Source organism: Brassica napus, chromosome A3 (genome assembly GCF_020379485.1).
Source record: "Brassica napus cultivar Da-Ae chromosome A3, Da-Ae, whole genome shotgun sequence".
NCBI lineage: Eukaryota > Viridiplantae > Streptophyta > Magnoliopsida > Brassicales > Brassicaceae > Brassica > Brassica napus.
In genome coordinates, this window is record NC_063436.1 from 17,867,470 (window position 1) to 17,881,934 (window position 14,465).

At 35.9% G+C, this 14,465-nt stretch overlaps 2 protein-coding genes and 1 pseudogene across 2 annotated transcripts; 2 read left to right on the forward strand and 1 right to left on the reverse strand.

The window, feature by feature from the left end:
* Positions 1-492: 492 nt before the first annotated feature.
* Positions 493-3,996, reverse strand: LOC106444030 (proton pump-interactor 2-like). Its single transcript, XM_048776463.1, has 7 exons — positions 2,851-3,996; positions 2,587-2,763; positions 2,344-2,490; positions 2,067-2,261; positions 1,878-1,976; positions 1,281-1,802; positions 493-1,203 (listed from the first exon to the last, which is right to left on the reverse strand). The coding sequence occupies exons 1-7, from the start codon at positions 3,187-3,189 to the stop codon at positions 922-924; spliced, it is 1,761 nt and encodes a 586-aa protein (XP_048632420.1). The 5' UTR covers positions 3,190-3,996; the 3' UTR covers positions 493-921.
* Positions 3,997-5,848: 1,852 nt separating this feature from the next.
* Positions 5,849-10,381, forward strand: LOC106439405 (putative ubiquitin-conjugating enzyme E2 38). The gene is made up of 10 exons (XM_048776461.1): positions 5,849-6,089; positions 6,429-6,548; positions 6,640-7,311; positions 7,395-7,458; positions 7,540-7,679; positions 7,760-8,071; positions 8,179-9,467; positions 9,552-9,644; positions 9,723-9,839; positions 9,909-10,381. Exons 1-7 carry the CDS (start codon positions 6,048-6,050, stop codon positions 8,497-8,499), a joined length of 1,671 nt encoding a protein of 556 aa, XP_048632418.1. The 5' UTR covers positions 5,849-6,047; the 3' UTR covers positions 8,500-9,467; positions 9,552-9,644; positions 9,723-9,839; positions 9,909-10,381.
* Positions 10,382-12,550: 2,169 nt separating this feature from the next.
* On the forward strand, positions 12,551-14,344 carry LOC106439408 (annotated as a pseudogene).
* Positions 14,345-14,465: the final 121 nt, after the last annotated feature.

Consider the following 14,465-nt stretch of genomic DNA (forward strand, 5'->3'; position numbering starts at 1 on the left):
GATCATTTGAATGTTAGCTACAAAGGATATATATAGTTCATGGACATACCTCCGTTTGCTTAAATGCGGTGAAGAAGCGGTGGAACTTTGTGGTAGCTTGTCGGAGGACATAACCGGAGACATCTCCGCCATGAGTTCTTGAGACACCGTCGCGAGTCTCTTCACCGAGAACCTAATCGACATAGTTCCTTTTCTTGCTTACTTGATTTTACTGAATCTATTGCTTTCCGACATTATCTCAACTGCTAATGAAGTACTTAGGGAAGGAAGATCCAAACCTCACGGAAGTAAGTGGAACGGTGGAGGACGGGGCCAGCCACACGTGGAACAATGTAAGACACGTAATTGTGGCCCATTTAGGCCGTTAGATTGTGCCAGATTACAATAAGCAGTAAGCACGTAGGTCTTTAACATAGTTACTTTTTCCGCAAGTCAAGAGTTAGATTGGCTTTCTTGCAGATCACTACGTACTTCTATTTCAAACACAATGGCATAACCAAAGAGTCGAAACTATCGTATGCAAAGATAAAGAAAGACTAGAGTAAAAGTAGAGGAGCATTAGAAAAACTACTGAAACTTCTCAAACTAGTTGTTACACCATTCTGCAAGAACTAGATTTAGCTTTTATGTCACATGTAACAAGACAGATAAATTGAGACTTGTTGATATTATTTGTAATATCTCAGGAAATGTAATCAGTCGAGTTTCTTGACTGTAATAACTATTAAGTGGATTTTCAGTCCACAATGTTCACTATAAAGTGAATGTTTCTTGTTTTTCAGACAACATTAAAAGAAACATATCAAACTAACATCTAAGGGTTATGACACTATAAGATAACTTTGAAAGTCTATGAAGCAGCTCTTCCTCTCCAACCAGATAAAGTCAATACCCTTGTAGTGTGTCTTTCCTTCCTTCAATTCACCGTAAAAATAAAACGCCAAGGGAGAGAGCGAGAGCAAGTGCAGCAGATGAAACTCCCCAAACCCAGTATTGATGTGCCCTTCTACGGTTTAGGATGGCTTTAGGGAGAGCTTCTGTTCCTCTCCCACGGTGTTTGTACCTGAAACTTTTCTGCTTTCGAAACAACGACCTATGAACTGCTGAAGTCTTGACCTTCTCCAGCTCATTGGTTACTTCTTGTGATTGGTCTACTTCAGAAGAGTTTGCTGCAGCTTTCTTCTTAGCTTTCTTCTCACACTCCTGAAAACAAAAGAAAGAGTTAAGAAACAGAATAATAATGAATAGGAAGAGTTAATGACACTAATAATGTAATTTGCCTTGAGTTTCTTTTCAGCTTCCTTTTGAGCTCTTAAAGCAGCCTTAGCAGCAGCTTTCTCTTGTAGCTTCTTCTTCCTTTCCATAGCTAATCTAGCTTTCTCTAGCTGCTCTTCTCGTTTTCTCTCCTTCAAAGTCTCTTCATCAACCTCTTCTACTTCTTTTTTCGGATTCTCATACACCGGGAACTCCAAGTCTATAACTACACTCTCCTCATCACTTGACCTGTTGAAGTCTATCACCTTCTTCCTCACTTCTTTCTTTTGTTTAGCGGTGACTACATTTTCATCTTGAGACGAGTTGGAGCTGGACTCTTCTCTGTTCCTCTTGTGCATTACCACCATACCTTCCTCTCCATTCTTCAATAAGGCTTGCTTTTCTTGAACAACCTGAGCTTCACCTTCTTGATCTCTAATCCGTCCATCTAGACTCAGCTGTCTTTCGTAGAGTGATGGTGATATTCTTTTTACGTAATCATCTCTATAAGCCTTGTCATTGTTCCAACTAGTCATGAATCTATCAACCTGTTTAAAAAGACAGAATCAAGAACAGTTGCTTGAGTCTTATTCACTTCAAGATCTTAGATGAAATAAACAAACCTCGGAGCTAGAGAGCACTTCAAGATCTCTAACGTTTCCAGAAGCAGCTAGTTCTTTAGCTTTCCTCATAACAGCAAGGCTCTGGAAACACGCAGCATTCTAACAAAGAGATAACTCGATGTTAGTCACATCTTTGAGATCATCATCTATTAAGCAAAACTAACAGAGAGAGACAAAAAAAATCTTTACCCCTTTGTCTCGTTGGATCCTCAGCATCTTAATCCTTTCATACGATCTGTCTCGTAGCTCAAGTATGTGCGCCATTTCTACGTCCAACATCATGATCTTGTTCTGAATCTGTCTTAGTTTGTCACTCAAGCAGTTAATGTTCCATGTAATGGCTTCAAGCTCTTTCTTCACTTCGTTCATTTCCACAGCCATTAACTGATGAGACCAAAAACAAACCTTCACATTATTAGATTTCAACAATGTTTTGTAAAACTCCTTAAATCGTTAGAGAGCTTACCTTGAGACGTTGTATGGAAGCTTCTTTCTCTGCAAGAGAATCCTCACTTAATACTATCTCACTAGGCTTCTCGGTTTCTTTAAGCACCCAATGTTCTTCCTCCAAACCAATGTTTCCATGTTCAATAACGTAATGTGCTATGTAGATCTGCATCCACCACCATGAAACATGTCTATAATCAGCAAGACTAAAACCATTTTATTGCTACACAAAGGAATGGTTTAGAGAGAGTGTTTGAGTTACAAGATGATTGAGTTCCTCCTTTGAAAAGCTAAGCTGGCTACTGCTAGAGCACCGTTGATTCCGTAGAACTTCATGTAGAGTATCAAACTCATTCTTCTTCTCGTCGAAAACCATTTTATATCCTTCTGATTTTGGACCCAAACTCTCCATTTGAGCATACAAAGACGAAATCTCAGCCTACCAAAATAAAAATAAAAAACTGGTAACGTAAACATCAAGCAACACGGTTAGGGCATCAAAGAAAGAACCAAAAGGGAGGCTTACCCTTTCGGATTTTTGAGCATTTGAGATATCAATCCGGAGTTTATTACAGTGATAGATCTGTGAATCAGCTTCATTGATCTTGGCTTTGATCTCGGGATCATCATAAGCTGGTCTCTTAACGAAGTAGAAGGAGAAAGGCTTAGCTTCAGGCCATTCATCTTCAGCTGCACCTCCCGGTGAGCTATCTCCGGAGAAAACAGTGCCGTCTTCTTCGGTGGTGACCGTTGATTCGCCGCAGTTTGAGCCGCTAGATTGGTCGCTTCCGAAGAGGATCAGGTCGCTCATCTCCGGCGGAGAAACCACCTCGAAGCCATCACACAGTACGATCTGCGCGCCCATTTTGTTTGGTTCTTGTACAGAGGAGGATCGCTGTAAGAACCGTGACAATGAAACTGAGATCGAGACAAAGATCTGAAGAAGAAAACGACAGAATCGAGGAGAAAGATTTAAGACAGTGTTTGACCGTTTAGGGATGTAAAGAAGAAAGTTGTCGGAATTTACCTTAGAAATCAAATGAGTTGTCTGAAGAGCAAAAAAAATGAAAATCGAATCGGATAACGGATCTCGGATCCTGGATTATCTAAGAATAGTAACCTAAATCGTTCCTACTCGGCCGTTACGACTCGTTCTTATTAACTGTACTCCACATCATTCCTTGACATCTTGCAAATATAGATAACTTGTACAGCAAGATATTTGGAAGATATGGGTTCTCAACAGTTGTAAGCTTCTCCCCGATGTATGTCGTGCGCTTCTGTCCAAGATCTACGGAGAGAAAGAGACTTTTTTTTTCTATCAATGGAGAGAGAGAGAGAAGACGAGAGATCGGTTCAGACAGGTTTCTATTTAATAAAATCTTCTGTCTTCAATACTTTATAAATAGATTCTCTGTAAAAATCATTTCAAGGAAATATGGATTTAGTCACTCTCTCTTTTTGGAGAGAAAATATTTTCTTGTAATCTAACTAACCAAATTTGAAAAACTTTTATTTTCTTTTAATTACAGACAATAAAACAGTAATTATCATCATCATTATGAATTATAGAATATATTTTTTTTGACCAGGAAAGTGCAGGTTCTTAAAATGTTTAGTGACAAGAAGAAAAAAACAATCTGTCCATAATGGTTAGTTTGGGAAGTCAAAGTCAACCCTCATAACCTTTTTTGTTTTGGTCAAAAGTCAACTCTTATTACTATATAAGTTGATTACTGCGTTTATGGGTTGACTAATTGACGTTTATGGGTTGACTAACTAATTAATAATATTATCTTCCTAGTTTATGAATTCATACGTCATATATAAAAGATTTTGCCAAAAAAAGAGTTATTATTATCATTATCATCATCTAACTTTTATAAATGTTGGTTAAATATGCTATTATAAAATATAAATAATATTACATAGACAATTTTATAATAAATAATTATTTTAAAAAATCTACGCTTGACAATATTTTACATTATTTTGAGCCGTCTTGTAAAATCAACATCACCATCTTCTTTGTATTTTACTGAAGATCTTATGTAAGTTTTTCCCATTAATTTATATAATTCATCTTTCTCAAGACTCAAAATAATATTTTTTACTAATTAATATATTATAAATAATATTTACTTGAACAGAAAATATAGTTCTTAATGTTTATTAACATGAAAAATTATAATTTTTACCATAATGGTTAATTTATGATGGTCAAAGTCAACTCTTATTACTATATAAGTTAACTGTTGACTTTTTTTATGAATTCATTTGTAATAAATACAATCAACTCCGTTGTTTTATCTTGGCTGGTAAATAAAAACTCTTATTTAGCCAAAATCTTTTATGAGAAAATGAGCATTTAAATCTTCAACTATTTGAAATCAACAAGTTTAATATTAAAGTATTGCTCGCACGATTTTAGTATAAAGCTATAAATGTTAACTAATCATGTTTTTATTTTTTAAAAAAATTATAGTAAAAAATCTTTAGAAAATTAAAATATGACTGTAGAAATCAATTAAAATATGATCGTAGAGATCTTTATTTTTAGGAAAAAAAATTGTGAATTACAAAGCTACAGTAAATAAATCTACAGTAGATAAATTCACAATTTACATTCTACAACTAAAAACATAAAGGTACCACAATCAATATTTATTTTATTCAATAAATATTTTAATTAAGTTAATAACGTATAGATCATAAAATTAAATGCTGGCAAAGCATGTAATTGACCATAAATTGACATAAATACGATCGTTCTAACGTTCTGACTTACTGCACTGACGTGATTCGATTATTTACCCATAACGTTTTCCTAAAAAATCCATTTCCATATAAAAATTTAAGTTGGTCAATATCATAGTTGCTTTCCTTATCGCATACCAAAACCAGTAGTGTTTTAATGTTCGTTAGAATTTAGAAAGACTGCTAGACATGTTTTGACTGAGTAGATGCCTATAATTTCAGTAATAATCGGAAAGAAAGTATATCTCATTGTCAATTTCATAATACAAAGAAACATTAAAACACAAATACATAGTAATAGTATCTCCAATGTATTACTCCAAATTTTACTCCAAAATGAAGTTGAGTTTTACTCTAATGTATTATTTCATTTTTTACTCCAAATTTTTTTTTAGTTAATAATTATTAGTAGTATCTTCCACAACTAAATATTAAAATAATTGATGTGTATCAGATTGACAACTCGTTCAATTCAGAAAGGCATTACTACAAATATGCCTTTGTAAACGACAATTCAGAAAGTGCTAGGATTGAATTAGAGAACAAGTCTACATTATGGTCTTTGATAGAAATCACAACGTATTTTACATTGATTTGCTATGATTGTTAAATAGAAGAGTTCTCATCCGTTGGACTTAGCCAATACTTTTTTTTTTTATCTTGCATCCTACGGCTATAAATTCATAGCCTTGAAGGTACAAATCGTTTATTTGGGTTTTAAACTATATTTGGAGAGGTTGTAAAGTGAATTTGGGGTGATCTTCTTGTAAGAGCCCATTGGGCGTTATCAATAAAACATTATCGAAACAAAAATTAAAAAAATTAGTTTTCCTTTTTAAAAATTAATTAGGATTAGGATTAAGACTATGATTAAATAGGGCTAGAAGAGAGAAGCGTTCCTGTCGATATCTTCTTTTCTTCTTCTCTAAGTTGGTGGCAAAATCAATTCTTAGTGGAGATCGTTCAATGAAGCCTGAGATCGTTTATACAACTCTAACGCCAAACAAGGTTAATGATCATATTGAATTTGCATCTATCAATCTTAAGTTTACTAGACAGTAAATCTGTTTAACTGTGCATCCCAAAATTCACTGAATATTTACCTAATTCACATCATGAAGGATCGTTTCTCAGCTGTGTTTATTGTGATCACTAAAAACCCTAACTGACTGTTCTAGTGTTCAGTTTATATTAAGTTGTACTTAATGTTGTTTGTTTATGGATTGATGTGCATTGTAAGCTGATGAGTTTTTTTTTTTAAACTTTTACTTGGACCACATTCAACTGCTTAAATAATTGAACAAAACTCTCAAAGGCTTTCCTAATCAATTGGATATTATCTTGTAGGGCACAACTCCAGGTGCAATGCAAAACGGTGGTGTTCTTGATAACAATAATGTTGATAATAAGAACAAAGGGAAAGCTATACAATTGGGATCCCTTTCTGAAGATGATCATCAATTAGAAGTAAGTATTTTGATTCTATCCATGTTATTCATTAGTGTGGTAACTCCTTTAATTTCCCAGCTAAAAACGATATTATTATTTTTATCAATAGGAATCTGCTAGTGAGGGTTATGACACAACTCACAACGATGAGTATGATCCTGGATCCTCTCCACAATCAGACAGTTTACTTGACCCAGACGCTTTGATCTACGAAGACGATTCTGATCATTATGGCTATGAGATGGAGTTGGAGGAGGAAGAGGAAGAGGAGGCTGATGATTACGTCTCCGAGTATCAAGCCCTTTTTGATGCTAAGGAGAAGGAGCTCCCAGCTGGTGTGGAGGTAACAATGGATTGGCTGCCAAATTCTAAATCAAGTGGAAGCAACAAGTCTTCACGTGAAGACCACGGTATTAAACTAGAAGCTACCAGCAGCTCCAAGAAACCCAAAAAATTACCACACAACTCTAAAGGATTCACACCGAACTCTGCTTACGCTTTGCCACAGATATATCTTGACCCTCAGGCTCCAGTTCCAGTTCCAGCTCCAGCTGTTCCGGCTCCAGCTTCTTCTACTGTATTGCTTCCTACACAAAACAAGCCAAAAGGTATTTATAATGCTCGGCCTGACGTGCAAGAGGTTATTTCAGATTCAAATACTTGCAGAGTGAAGAGAAATATGGACGATTATCTTGGCAAGTTTGTGTTTTTCAAAAGATTTGACATCGTTGAAGATTTGGTGGACCATCAGTATGCTTCCAAAGGAACAGCTTCAAAAAAGGTTGCAACCAGATGAACAATAAGTTGAATCATTAGTCTTGAGAATGTTTGTTTAACTGAAAGTTTTTTTGTTCATACTTTCAGCATTCAAAGGAATGGGCTAAAAGAATCCAAGAAGAGTGGAGGACTCTTGAGAATGATTTGCCAGGTTAGTGTAATTAATATTACATACACCGCTTAATAATATTAGCAACTTACTTACTTACATTCTCTTTGTTTGTTGCAACAGAGATGATATTTGTCAGAGCTTATGAGTCTCGGATGGATCTTTTGAGGGCTGTGATTATTGGAGCTGATGGAACTCCTTACCATGACGGTCTCTTCTTTTTCGATATCTTCTTTCCAGATACATACCCTTCTGTACCACCGGTAAGTCTTTTGGACTGTCTCAAAAGTGTGTTTTTTTGTTGTCTCATTGTGAAGTTCCTTTTCTTTTTGGTTTTGTAAAGGTTGTTCATTACCACTCTGGTGGGCTAAGAATCAACCCAAATCTCTACAACAGTGGGAAAGTGTGTCTGAGTCTTCTCGGCACTTGGAGTGGTGCCGCGAGTCAGATGTGGATCCCCACCAAATCTACAATGTTACAGGTTCTTGTCTCGATCCAAGGCCTAATCTTGAATGAAAAGCCTTACTTCAACGAGCCTGGCTTAGCGAGGACAGCAGGTTCTCCATCCGGGGAGAGACAATCTAAAGCTTACAGCGAAAACACTTTCTTACTTTCTTTGAAGACTATGGTTTACAACATGAGAAGACCACCCAAGGTAACAACAAAAAAACCTAAAACTCATCCACTTAGATTTTTTTTCTTGTGTCACAAAGAAAATAAAAACTTGAGGCTGATTCTTGTGTTGGGTTTTGAATTTCACAGTATTTTGAAGACTTTTCGTATGGGCATTTCTTCAGCTGTGCTCATGATGTGTTGAAGGCGTGTGATGCTTATAGAAACGGAGCTCCAGTGGCATCTTTGGTGAGGGGAAAGGTTAAAGAGGGGGAAGAGAGTAATGAGAAATGTTCTGAGAAGTTTAGGACAGATGTGGCTACCTTTGTGGACACAATTTTGTTGAAGGAGTTCATTCTTCTAGGCGTCCTTGGTCTCGAACCGGAAGAAGAAGACAAACCCTCAGAGACTAAGGTTGCAGAGAGCAGCAGAAGTAAAAGACCAAAGAGAGGCGGAGTTTCTTCAAAGTGAGCTCTATTGCTTCTTTTATTCTTCTTAAGAACTAGAACATAGATTTCGTTGATACCTTTCTTATTAGCATGGAATCTTCTTCTTCTTGTTTCTTATATATGATAAAATCTATACTATACTAAAAGCAATATATAGTGAGCAGAGAGCATGTCCACGTCGACAAAAAAAATCGACCAATAGGAAAACAGTTCTCTGCCACGTCAGATACACGATGACAAACCCTTATTTTTCCAAAATCGAATCTCGGACCTTTCTCTTCGTCTTCTCCGTCGTCTTCGTTTCATGCATTTACAATTAATCGTAAACCCCACGGGCCATTTGCTTTTGGAATCTATGTTTGGAGGCGTCTTTTTTGTGCATGTGAATAATCTTCTCTTGCGCAAATCTGGAAGTATACTCATGAGACGAAGGCTTGCACTGCGACTTCACGTGCCTGATCTATACCCTCATGAGGACGAAGCTCACGGAGGAGCACGTGAAGTCGACCGTCTGCGACGCGGTCGAGATCGAGAGGGAGTTTGTGTGCGACGCGCTTCCGTGTGCGTTGGTGTGGATGACCCGTGAGCTGATGAGTCAGTATATCGAGTTCGTGGTGGATAGGCTTTTGGGTGCGCTTGGGTATGGGAAGGTGTACGGTGTGGCGAATCCGTTTGATTGGATGGAGTTGATTCTGCTTCAGGGGAAAACAAACTTCTTTGAGAAGAGAGTTGGTGACTACCAGAAAGCTTCTGTTATGTCTAGCTTTAATGGAGGCGGCGCGTTTGATAATCATTGAAACTCATGGCTAGGTACTATTGCCAAATTGCGAAGCCCTTTTAGTCTTTAGCAGCCTCAAGGTTTTTTCTTCTTTCACTCAAATTCTTGGACTTTCTGTAGAGATTTGATTAATATAATGGACTGATTTGAGATTTAAATCTTTGATTCTTCAGGTTGCTTTGTATGTTGGTGGTCTTTATATTTGTGGAAAGGTTGGAGATTATGATTTAGCTTTTGATTTGCCTCTATAGTTTTGAACTCTTTTCATTATATGAACATGTTTAAAAAATTTGCAGATTGGATGGGAATCTGTAATGAAAATGGGACAAGACACACGAGAACTGTTCTTCTATGAAACATTTATATATTACAACCCTCTCCTTCTCATTGTAAGTCTTTGTCTAAATCAGAAACTCAAACCCTTAACGTGTGTTTCATTCCTCTAATATATATTCAATTACTTTCAGACAATGATGGTTTGGCTCTGGGGTGTTAATCTGTGGGTGTTTTCTCGAACTGGAGTCGATTACGCAGCAATATTTTATCTAGGACCAGATCATCATAGTCACAAAGAGATATGGAAGGTATTACAATTCCTTAGTTACCTACCATCTTTATCCAATGATTTTCTAAAAAATCTGAGGGTGTCACAGTGTGCTAGGTGGATGACGACGACAATATTAACTAGCATGACTGCGTATCTGTATCTACATGTCCTTGGCTGCTTCTCAACCAGTGTAATAGATGCATCTTCTCTTATTTTTAGAGATATTTTGTATTCATTGTGTTTCATAGAGTTTTGACATTTTTTTTCTGATGTTTTCCAGATTGTTTTGTATCTCTCTGCTGTGATCATTCTCATCACCCCTTTCGATATCTTCTACAAGGTAGGTTGATCTCGACGATAAAACATTTCGATCCAAGTGATTGCTCCTGCAGCAGAAAACGTTGAGGTACCAACCAAGAAAGTGGAGGAACCCGTTGTGGTTACTGAACAGGCGGAAGAAGTCGTGGCCGCGACAGAGTCTGCTCCAGCTCCAGTCGGCGTAACTGAACAATCCGAAGCACCAGTCGAAGGAACGAGCAAGGAAGTGGTTGTGGAAGAGGCAGAGAAAAAAGATGAAGAGACTGAGAAGAAACCAGAGGAGCCAAAGGTAGAGGAGGAAGAAGACAAGACAGAAACTCCGGTCATTGTGGAGGAGGCAAAAACAGAAGAGAAGGAGGAGGTGACTGAAACTCTGGCGGTTGTGGAGGAGGAGAAGAAGGCTGAGGCAGAGGAAGTTGTGGCTGCTGGTGAAGTCGCCGCCGAGAAGACTGAGGAGTAAAGCGGAAGAAACTATATATGCACCTTTGGTCTCATTTCGTTATCTTATTAAAATATTTATTTTATCAACATTTTATAAGTTTCTATGTTCTGTTGTGTTTATTATAATGAACTCAGATGTTTGGATAATTTGATGATTGCTATATTGCTTACATGCTTGGTCTAGCTTCTTTTTTTTTGTCAGCAAGCAACTACTACTTGCCTACTTGGTCTTAGCTACAAAGTCCAAGCCAGGGCATGGAATATTAAAACCGTTTTGCGTTTACAATTGGTCAAAAGAGAGTATAATTGATGATCCAAGTGATATACAAATCTTCAAATTTCTTTCCGTTTTTCAAAATGAAAACATAATCCAACATTTCCAAAAAGAACACCGACCATAAGTGGATCATCACAGATGATTATTCCCAGGAGTTTTTGAAAGAGTTATTAAAAAGTAAAGATAATAATTTCCAACATACCACTAACTAACAAAATATTCGTAGTATAAATGGAAAAAACCATAGAACTAGGGTATTGATCAACCAAAAAAAAACTGAATAGTTATAAAGTCATGTTCGGCCCAATTCACTTTACCGTATTATTCAGGCCTATCTTTAATCCAAATTTATGTTTTGGTTTTACTATAAAAGTCTAATTCCATTCATTAACTGAGCATGACTCGCGTTTAACTTAGAAAATAGTGGTTTACTGGGCTATGAGTGCGGAACATCATATTTTTTCAATTCGAATATATATATGTGTATATATTGGGTACAAAAATCCATATGAGAGAATGAAATTTCGTAATTAAAAATTGATTAAATATAAAGAGTAAAAAAACAAGGTGTTATTAAATATACAAACTACAAATTAAATATGCTCAACGCAAACACACATAAAAGTGATACATCATATTTGGATATATTTAAATAAATAATTTTAAATATATTATATTCTTGGTAATTTTAAAATTAATAAAAAAAAACTAAATTATTAAAAAATTAATATACAAATAAAGCTAAAGCAATATTTTGTAACGTCAAAATAATAAATGAATAAAAATGTATTATGTTAATAAAATAGATTTTAGATTTTAAAGACTTCTATTTCATGTAATATTACAAAATTCAAAAATTGTTTATTACAATTAATATTTTACCTTTAGATATATTAAAATATTATTCTAGATTGATATTCAATTGTCAGTTTTCAACTATTATACGTAAAAAAATATTATTAAGTACGCTTATTTTTCTAAAAGGGTTTTTATATTTTAAGTAGGTTATTGGAGTACTTTTTTATTCGTGAATTTATTCAAGATGAGATTCCGATCTTTTAAACTAAGTTAATATATGTTCTATACATAATTATATTTTTTTACATAACTCTAAAATCTCGGACTTGATTCTTCATATTTATTAGCTAATTGTGTTACATATAATAGAATACTTACTTCAAACTAAAAATATAAAATAAAAAAAAATTAAAAATTAGTTAAATATAATTTAACATACAAAAATTCACATACAAATAAAAATGATAAATGCAACAAATTTAAATATATTATCCGCGCGTAGCGCGGAGAAAAGATCTAGTTATGCTAAAGACTATTACACAGATATTTCAGGATTTCAGTTGATAATTATTATTTAATATTTAATTTTGAGAACTTGTCACTAACAATTACTCTTTTCTTCTTAATTTTGTTTTTGTTTTAAATGTTTCTTTTGTATTCCAAGCTGTGACACATCTCAAAGTTTTCATAATATTCACTTTTGACCTTTGATACTTGTGTATCTAATTTTAATTGTAGAAAACAGAAACGAGTTTATAAGCTCATGAGGAAAAACGAATTGAAACGAGTTTATAAGCTCATGGGGAAAAACGAATAATGTGTTGTTATTTAACCGGAATTGTTATATAACCGGAATCGGTTTTGTAACATAATCGGTTTAACCAAGTAGAATTCTTCTAAACGATGCCGTTATGCTATAGGACCAAGAATGATGTGGCGAAATGATAAAGAATAATTATCAACATCGCATTTGTGTGCTCTCAGTTTCTCGTTCAAAACCAACAGCCAAAACCAAACAAACATTTCTCTACCACTAAAACTGCGTGTCTGCTTCAATGGCGTCTCTGCATGATTGCATCACCGAAATCCTCCTGCTTTCTCTGCTGATCACGTCCTCAATCTCATCTACTTCAGCAGTTACGGTTGGTTCTCACGTCAGGTTTCCGGAGTGCAAAGGTGAAATCGTTTGCGAAGATCAAGGCACCACTTCGGCCGCGGCAGTCGAAGGTATACAATCTATCTTGCAACATTCTTTTTAGCATGGTTTGATCAGAAACTTAAGGTGCCCCTTTCGGGGATAGTTGGGAATGTGGCTGCCCAGATACCAGAGTTATCAAAAAAAAAAAAACTTAAGGTGCCATAAATATTTTTAGGTTAATCTTAATTAAAAGAAATCAATAATTTGGGGGGATACAGTTTATATATAATATATATAGTTCTTTAAAATTTCGGCTAATAAGAAAACGAATGGTTCATCTGACTCTATCTATAATCTATGATGGTGAATCTATAGCTGTTAGGTTAAACTAGATTTCCAGTTTAATAGTCTACGACTATAATGAGCATTCACTTTGAGAGATCTAACTAAACATGTTTGTTTGATGATGCAGTACCAAACCGGTCTGATTCAGAATGGCAAACGCAGGTTCTTGAATCAGATGGTCCCAGTATTGGTCGAGTTTTGGGCACCATCGTGTGGACCATGCCGTATGATTCGCCCCATAGTTGACCAACTGGCTAAGGACTTCGCAGGCAAGTTCAAATTCTACAAAATCAACACCGACGAGAGCCCAAACACAACCAACCGTTACGGGATACGCAGCGTTCCGACCGTGATCATATTCAAAGACGGTGAGAAGAAAGATAGTATCACAGGAGCTGTCCCTAGAGAGGCATTGGAGAAAACTATAGAAATGTTCTTGGTCGAGTAACAAAACAATCACTACAAGAAAACACGCCGAATTCCGACGGAGGTTCCGACGGATTAAAATTCGTCGGACGTTTGTGACGGATTTCCGACCAATTTCCGACGAAAACAAAAAATTTGAAGTCGTCGGAATTCCGTCGGCCATTTCCGATGAATTTCAGAGGAAAAATGGCTCGTCGGAATATTCCGACGACTTTTCGACGACATTCTGATAAAACATATAACCGTTGTAGTCGTCGGAAATTCGTCGGAATATACCGACGAACTTCCGACGACATTCCGATTGAGAGATATAAATGTTACCGTCGTCGGTATTCCGTCGGAATTTTCTGACGAATTTCTGACGAACCATGTTTCCGTCGGAAATCCCTCGCAAAATACCGACGACATAGCGACGACAAAGGGTTCCATTGAAGTTTGGAAATGTCCTCGGTAATTCGTCAGAATTTACCGACGATATTCCAACGAACTACACAAGTTCGTCGGAATGTCGTCGGTATATTCCGATGAATTACCGAGGACATGTGTTTCTAAAAAATTTCAAACATAAAAATCTATAAATTTAGATGCCAAAACTATGAAAATAACACATAATAAGTGTTTAGTATAGTATTAGATCACAACCGTTCAAATATAACAACTCATTAAAATATTTATGTATGCATATCATTGTTTTCATAACATCTCATCTTAACACTCATATACTTATACAATCATATTCATCTAATCTTACACTACAAATGTTACCGTCGTCGGTATTCTGTCGGAATTTTCTGACGAATTTCCGACGAACCATTTTTCCGTCGGAAATCCCTCGCAAAATACCGACGACATAGCGACGACAAAGGGTTCCATTGAAGTTTGGAAATGTCCTCGGTAATTCGTCAGAATTTACCGACGAT